This window comes from Heterodontus francisci, chromosome 18 (genome assembly GCF_036365525.1).
Source record: "Heterodontus francisci isolate sHetFra1 chromosome 18, sHetFra1.hap1, whole genome shotgun sequence".
NCBI lineage: Eukaryota > Metazoa > Chordata > Chondrichthyes > Heterodontiformes > Heterodontidae > Heterodontus > Heterodontus francisci.
In genome coordinates, this window is record NC_090388.1 from 10,372,436 (window position 1) to 10,379,524 (window position 7,089).

General features: G+C 50.3%; 1 protein-coding gene across 2 annotated transcripts in view; it reads left to right on the forward strand.

Moving 5' to 3' along the window:
* btbd11b (BTB (POZ) domain containing 11b) overlaps positions 1-7,089 on the forward strand; it is a 132,922-nt gene that overhangs the window by 97,975 nt on the left and 27,858 nt on the right. For both annotated transcript variants that reach the window (XM_068050221.1, XM_068050222.1), the window contains exons 3-4: positions 3,671-3,875; positions 4,955-5,107. In XM_068050221.1, the coding sequence (XP_067906322.1) occupies positions 3,671-3,875; positions 4,955-5,107 (358 nt within the window). The remainder of the gene's footprint in view (positions 1-3,670; positions 3,876-4,954; positions 5,108-7,089) is intronic.

Consider the following 7,089-nt stretch of genomic DNA (forward strand, 5'->3'; position numbering starts at 1 on the left):
CTCAATGGAAGCAGAGTCTCGTACATGCTCCTTGCAGAACAGGTCTCAGTAGCTGAGGTTCCAACAGCTCCTATAAGTCCATCACATTTCAGCATCTCCCAACTCTTCTTTTCATTTCTCCCTCCCTCCTTTATTCTTTTCCCTCCTCTCCCTCTCTCTCTCGCTCTCTCTGTCAATCATGGAATCAGACTTTTACAGTACGGAAGGGGGCTTTTGGCCTGTCTCTCTGAAAGTTATCCCCAAAGTCCTGCTCCTCTGCCCTTTCCCATAACCTGCTAATTTATTCTTTTTCCATGCATCCATTTGCCTTTTAAAAGCTGTCATGGATAATTTATTTCTGGTTGGACATTCCCTGTCCAAATCTCTCCCTGTGTTCTTTTGGGCTGATGTTAAATTTATGCCCTCTAGTTTTTCAATGTTTACCTTCGTGAAACCCTTCACTGTCCCGGGCGTGGGAGTGGGTGGTTCACAGGAGTGGGGGTGGGCGATTCCCGGGAGCGGAGGCAGGTGGTTCCGGGAGGTGGGGGCGGTCGGTTCCCGGGAGTGGGTGGTTCCCGGGAGTGGGGATGGGTGGTTCCTGGGAGTGGACAGGCGGTTCCCAGGGGTGGGTGGTTCCCGGGAGCGGGTGGTTCCCGGGAGTGGGGAAGGGTGGTTCCCAGGAGTGGACAGGCGGTTCCCAGGGGTGGGCGGTTCCCGGGAGCGGGTGGTTCCCGGGAGTGGGGATGGGTGGTTCCCGGGAGTGGACAGGCGGTTCCGGGAGGTGGGGGCGGTCGGTTCCTGGGAGTGGGGATGGGTGGTTCCCGGGAGTGGACAGGCGGTTCCCAGGGGTGGGCGATTCCGGGAGTGGGTGGGCAGTTCCCGGGGGCAGGGGAGGGCGGTTCCCAGGGGTGGGCGGTTCCGGGAGTGGGTGGGCAGTTCCCGGGGGCAGGGGAGGGCGGTTCTTTTGGCACCACGAGAAGCTGGTTTTGCAAGCCATTAAAGTGTATCATATTGATCTTGACCAATAGTGATAAAACTCCACGATCACTTTAGAATGCTCGGCTCAATCCCAAATCTCTCCCTTAATTTGGAATCTACTCACTGGTTGAGGCGTTTCCATGGTGATTCTATTGGTGCTTGGACACTGGTTGATTTGGGTACAGTCGCCCAGTGGTTATGAGCATGAACTATGACCCAGAGGCCGTGGGTTCAAATGCCGTGGAAAATTATGAAACTGAATTCAATACATGTGGTAATTTGTGGACCAGCATTGGGAAATGACCATGAAAGCTACTGGAATGTTATAAAATCCCAACTGATTCATGAATTCACATCAGGGAAGGGAGCGTAGGAACAGGAGGAGGCCATTCAGCCCCTCAAGCCTGTCCCACCATTCAGTTTGATCATGGCGGACCTGTATCTTAAACTCCATCCCCAGCTTTGGTTCCAGATGCTTTTATACCTTGTTGAGCATAATTCTAACAATCTCAGATTTGAGATTATTAATTGAGCCCCAGCATCTACTGTTTTATGTGGGAGAAAGTTGCACACAGCCATCACTCTTAGCATGAAGAAGTGTTTCCTAACTTCTCTCCTGAAAGGCCTGATCTGAATGCTGAGATCCCTTTGCTCCTCTGTAAATACAGCCCGAGGCTTTGAAAAGCTTGTCTAGGGTAGAATGGGAAGGCTGTGGGGTGGGGGAGGGGCCAGTGTTGCTGGGCAGTGGGGTGGAGGTTGGGGAAGTGGCTGGTGTTGCTGGGCCTGAGAGTGGGGGAGGGGCTGGTGCTGCTGAGCCGTGGGGTGGAGGTGGGGGAGGGGCCAGTTCTGATGGACCCGAGGGGCGGAGGGTGAGGGAGGGTCCAGTTCTGATGGGTAGTGGGATGGAGGGTTGGTGAGGGACTGGTGCTGCTGGGCCTGAGGGTGGGGGATTGGGGGAGGGGACAATTCTGCTGGGCCGTGGAGCTGAGGGTGGGAGAGGGGCCGGTTCTGCTGGGCAGTGGGGTGGAATGGTCGGTTCTGCTGGGCAGTGGGCGGAGGGTGGGGCTTTCTGCTGGGCAGTGGGGTGGACGGTAGGGGAGGGGCCGGTTCTGCTGGGCAGTGGGGTAGATGGTGGGGGAGGGGCTGGTTCTGCTGGGCCATGACGTGGAGGTGGGGGAGGGGCTGGTTCTGCTGGGCCGTGGCGTGGAGGGTGGGGGAGCGGCTGGTTCTGCTGGGCCATGACGTGGAGGGTGAGGGAGGGGCTGGTTCGGCTGGACCTTGGCGTGGAGGGTGGGGGAGAGGCTGGTTCTGTTGGGCCATGACGTGGAGGGTGAGGGAGGGGCTGGTGCGGCTGGGCCATGACGTGGAGGGTGGGGGAGGGGCTGGTTCTGCTGGGCCGTGTCGAGTGTTTCTTCCTTGAGTTTTTGTTGCCGCTCATTTTGTACTTGAGCTCTGTGGAAGTAACTGGTCTCAGTGGAGCTCAGTGCCCTCAGAGACTGGATTCCCAGAAGGAAAGGTCAGGAAATGTCTTCCTAACGGATCCTCCCAAACATAGAACTGATTCACAGCACCAAACGATCCCAGACCAGCCAATCAGGACCCTGCTTAATCAGAGTTGCTGTTTAATGAGATTAAGATTCTATCATGGTTGTAGTTAGTGAGAGTATTAAGAAGCCAAAATGGGGAGCAGAAAGAATATTATTGTGTTCCATTTGTGTTTCCTGTTATTGTACCCATACTGACTGGGCCGGGATCTCCAGTCAATGAGCTTTGACACCCTGTTAGTGACTGTTGGAACCAGGAGACCAACATCCCCTCGTCCTGCCTGTGCGATTCAATGGACTGTACATTTACCAACTGAGCTAGCAGCACCTCTCCTAGGTTAAGGTTAGAGTCATGAGCTTCCTGGTTAACTAAATGAAGATGCATGCCAACTGTGTGCTGATCAGAATGTCAGATTACTAAACTTCCATTTCCTAATCAGAGAAGCGATTAAAACTGAGAGTGTTTTGGACAAATTGGATCCAAGTAAGATTTTCTGTCGTGTTCAGAATTTAAACACAAGGGGTCACGTTTACAAACTAAGGACAACAGAAGCAAATAGGAAATGTAAGACGAATCTTTTTTACTAAAGGGGTGGTGAGCGTATAGAGTAGATTATCGACATTGTGGGGTGGGGGGGGGGGGGTTTGCGGGGGTGGAACAAGAATCATTAATTGGAAGAAGGAACCGGACAGGGGATTCAGCATTAATAGGAATGCAGCAAGGGGACATTGTGGATAGCAGGGCTAGATAGGCCGAATGGAATTCTGTGGATAGGAGGGCTAGATGGGCCAAAAGGAATTCTGTGGATAGGAGGGCTAGATGGGCCAAAAGGAATTCTGTGGATAGGAGGGCGAGATGGGCCAAAGGGAATTCTGTGGGTAGGAGGGCGAGATGGGCCAAAGGGAATTCTGTGGGTAGGAGGGCTAGATGGGCTGAAGGGAATTCTGTGGCTAAGAGGGCTATATGGGCTGAAGGGAATTCTGTGGGTAGGAGGGCTAGATGGGCTGAAGGGAATTCTGTGGGTAGGAGAGCTAGATGGGCTGAAGGGAATTCTGTGGATAGGAGGGCTAGATGGGTTGAAGGTTTCCTGCCTGAACATGTTAACCTACCATATAACCTCTTCTGGGATGAAGTGTGAGGCTAAACTGTCCTCTTGATCTGTTCATAGGTGACCTGGTCTCCCGGGCAATGCATCACCTACAGCCACTGAAGTGTATACAGTGCGGGAATGGCACTCCCGTCCATTATAAACAGGGGCCGCTACATTGGGAGTCCGAGGCACTCTACACACTCTGCTACTTCATGCATTGTCCACAGATGGAATGGGAAAACCCGAATGTGGAGCCATCTAAAGTCAATCTCACCACAGAGAGGTACCGCGGGTGGGAACACCCAGCTCCTTTACTCTAACAACCATTAACATCTGCATCATTCACAACAGGCAGCTAATCGATGATCTCATTTTCTTTCTGAAATCCACCCTGCCCTGTTAGTCCGCAGTCAAAGACTGTCTCATTAAGGTTAATTGTGTCTACACCTAAAGAGCCAGGACTATCGCTGGGTGGGCAGGCAGAGTTTTGTGATCACTTGCCAGGTCCTCGTGTGGGATCTGGCAGATTGGAGGAACTGACTCAACAGTGAGAGGTGAGCTGGAGAATCACTACTGCATCTCGCACTGACATGAGTTCAGCTTCCTTACGCTGTCAGCTTCAGTCTCCCTATCCAGTCAGTTCTCTCCCTCATATCGCTATTGACTATTTAAAGAACAGAATTGTAAGCAGTAGACACAGATAAAAATTAAGATTAATTCTTGTCTGAGAGTGTTCGAGTGGTTTGTACATGGTAGTTAAGTTAAATAGAGTTGTACATCACTGGGAAATCAAAATTAAACACCCAACTTTGTAAAGTAAAAAATATGAAAATCACATTTTTCAGTTCTGAACAATTGACATTTGTAAGTTGAGTGGCCTTTCTCTTCTCAAAGCTAGTTAGCTCAGTCCTTGCCTCTGAGTCAGAAGGATGTAGGTTCAAGTTCCACTCCAGAAATTTGAGCACACAATCCAAGCCAACACTCCGGTGCAGTATTGTGGGAGTGCTGCATTGTCAGAGGTGCTGTTTTGCATGATGAGACTTGAAACAGAGGCCCTGTCTACCCTCTCAGGTAGGTGTTAAAGAGCCAATAGCATTATTCAGAGAAGAGCAGTGAGTTCTTCCAGTCTTGTGCCCAGCATTTATCTCGAAACCAAAAACAGGTTAACTAGTCATTCATCACATTTGCTGTTTGTTGGATCTTGCTCTGCGCAACTGACTGCACTATAAAACTTTTCACTGGATGTAAGCACTGTGGGATATCTAGACAATGTGATAAAGTGCTGTCTGATTTTCCACAGTTAGAATTTTATGAGATGTGTTTGTGAAGTTTAGAGCAGTAAGGATGTGCTGTCATCTACAGGCCATTCCTGGTACTGCCACCATTGATGGAATGGATCCGAGTGGCCGTGGCCCACGCTGAGCATCGCAGAAGTTTCTCCATTGACAGTGATGATGTTCGACAGGCTGCCAGGCTCCTGCTTCCTGGAGTTGATTGTGAACCACGCCAGTTAAAGTAAGACTGTAACTCCACACTCAACTCATCCTCAACACTCCAAACTCGACTCGTCCTCAACACTCCAAACTCGACTTGTCCTCAACACTCCAAACTCGACTCGTCCTCAACACTCCAAACTCGACTCGTCCTCAACACTCCACCTCAACCCGTCCTCAACACTCCACCTCAACCCGTCCTCAACACTCCACTCAACCCGTCCTCAACATTCCACCTCAACCCGTCCTCAACATTCCACCTCAACCCGTCCTCAACACTCCACCTCAACCCGTCCTCAACACTCCACCTCAACCCGTCCTCAACACTCTACCTCAACCCGTCCTCAACACTCCACCTCAACCCGTCCTCAACATTCCACCTCAACCCGTCCTCAACACTCCACCTCAACCCGTCCTCAACACTCCACCTCAACCCGTCCTCAACACTCCACCTCAACCCGTCCTCAACACTCCACCTCAACCCGTCCTCAACACTCCACCTCAACCCGTCCTCAACACTCCACCTCAACTCGTCCTCAACACTCCACCTCAACTCGTCCTCAACACTCCACCTCAACTCGTCCTCAACACTCCACCTCAACTCGTCCTCAACACTCCAAACTCAACTCGTCCTCAACACTCCACACTCCACACTCAACTCATCCTCAACATTCCAAGCTCAATACTCAACACTCCAAACTCAACTCTTCCCCTACACTCCAAACTCAACTCTTCCCCTACACTCCAAACTCAACTCTTCCCCGACGCTCCAAGCTCAACTCACCCCCGACACTCCAAGCTCAACTCACCCCCGACGCTCCAAGCTCAACTCACCCCCTACACTCCAAGCTCAACTCACCCCCGACACTCCAAGCTCAACTCACCCCCGACACTCCAAGCTCAACTCACCCCCGACACCCCTAGCCTGATAGTCCATCGATAAATAACTGAATCAATTTCATGGGGTCAGACAATTTTATAACATTAGGAGTCTATTTGACCCATCGAGCCTGTGCACTCACTCTTTCAAAGTGCTATCGCCCGTTCCCATTCCTTCACTGTTCTCTGTGCCTTTAAAAATTTTTATTTTTTAAATATTTATCTGCTTTCCTTTTTAGAGTTGTTCTGGTTTCTGCTGCCCCCATTGTCTTTGCTTGGGGTTTCCATGTCCAAATAATCCTCTCTAAAATAAATTCTCCTAACTTCCCCTTTTTTTCTTTTGCTGATCATCTTAAATTTCTGTCTACTAGTTCTGCCTTCGAGCTGTGGAAGTACTTTGGCCCCCCCTGGTGCCTGGACTAGTTTTCACATTTAAAATTGAATTTGTGATGCTGAAATCCACTAGTTAAAGTGATAGTTCCTAAACACTGGAATGTTGGACTGTAATGAGCCAGGACTCGAATGAAAAGCAGCTCAGGCAAATCTGCAGTTCTAAAGCATAACTATTTGCATTTTATTTGTTCTTTCCTGGGATATGAGCATCACTGGCAAGGCCAGCATTTGCTCCCCGTTCATTATTACCCTTGACAACTGAGTGTCTTGCTAGGCCATTTCCGAGGTCAGTTAAGAGTCAACCCATTGCTGTGGGTCTGGAGTCACCTGTAAGTCAGACCAGGTAAGGACATTAGTGAACCCGATGGGTTTTTACGACAATCGATGATAGTTTCATGGCACCATTACTGAGACTAGCTTTCAATTCCATATTTTTATTAGTTGATTGAATTTAAATTCCACTCGGGATATGAACCCTTGTCTACAGGCATTAGCCTTGGCCTTTGGAGTACTAGTTCAGTGACATTATTGCTACACCACCATCTCCTCTGAGAAGTTAGTCTGTGCGTGAGCTAATTTGCCTCCCGCTCTCGGTGCCTCCCTCTCCCCACATTGCTGTATTGGTACTGTCTGCCCTTGCACCTGATCTCACTGTCCGTTGGACATTTTTTTTACCCACCCCACTGTCTTCACGCCTCTTGGAGCTAAACAGGGCAGAGAAGTAAGAGAAAG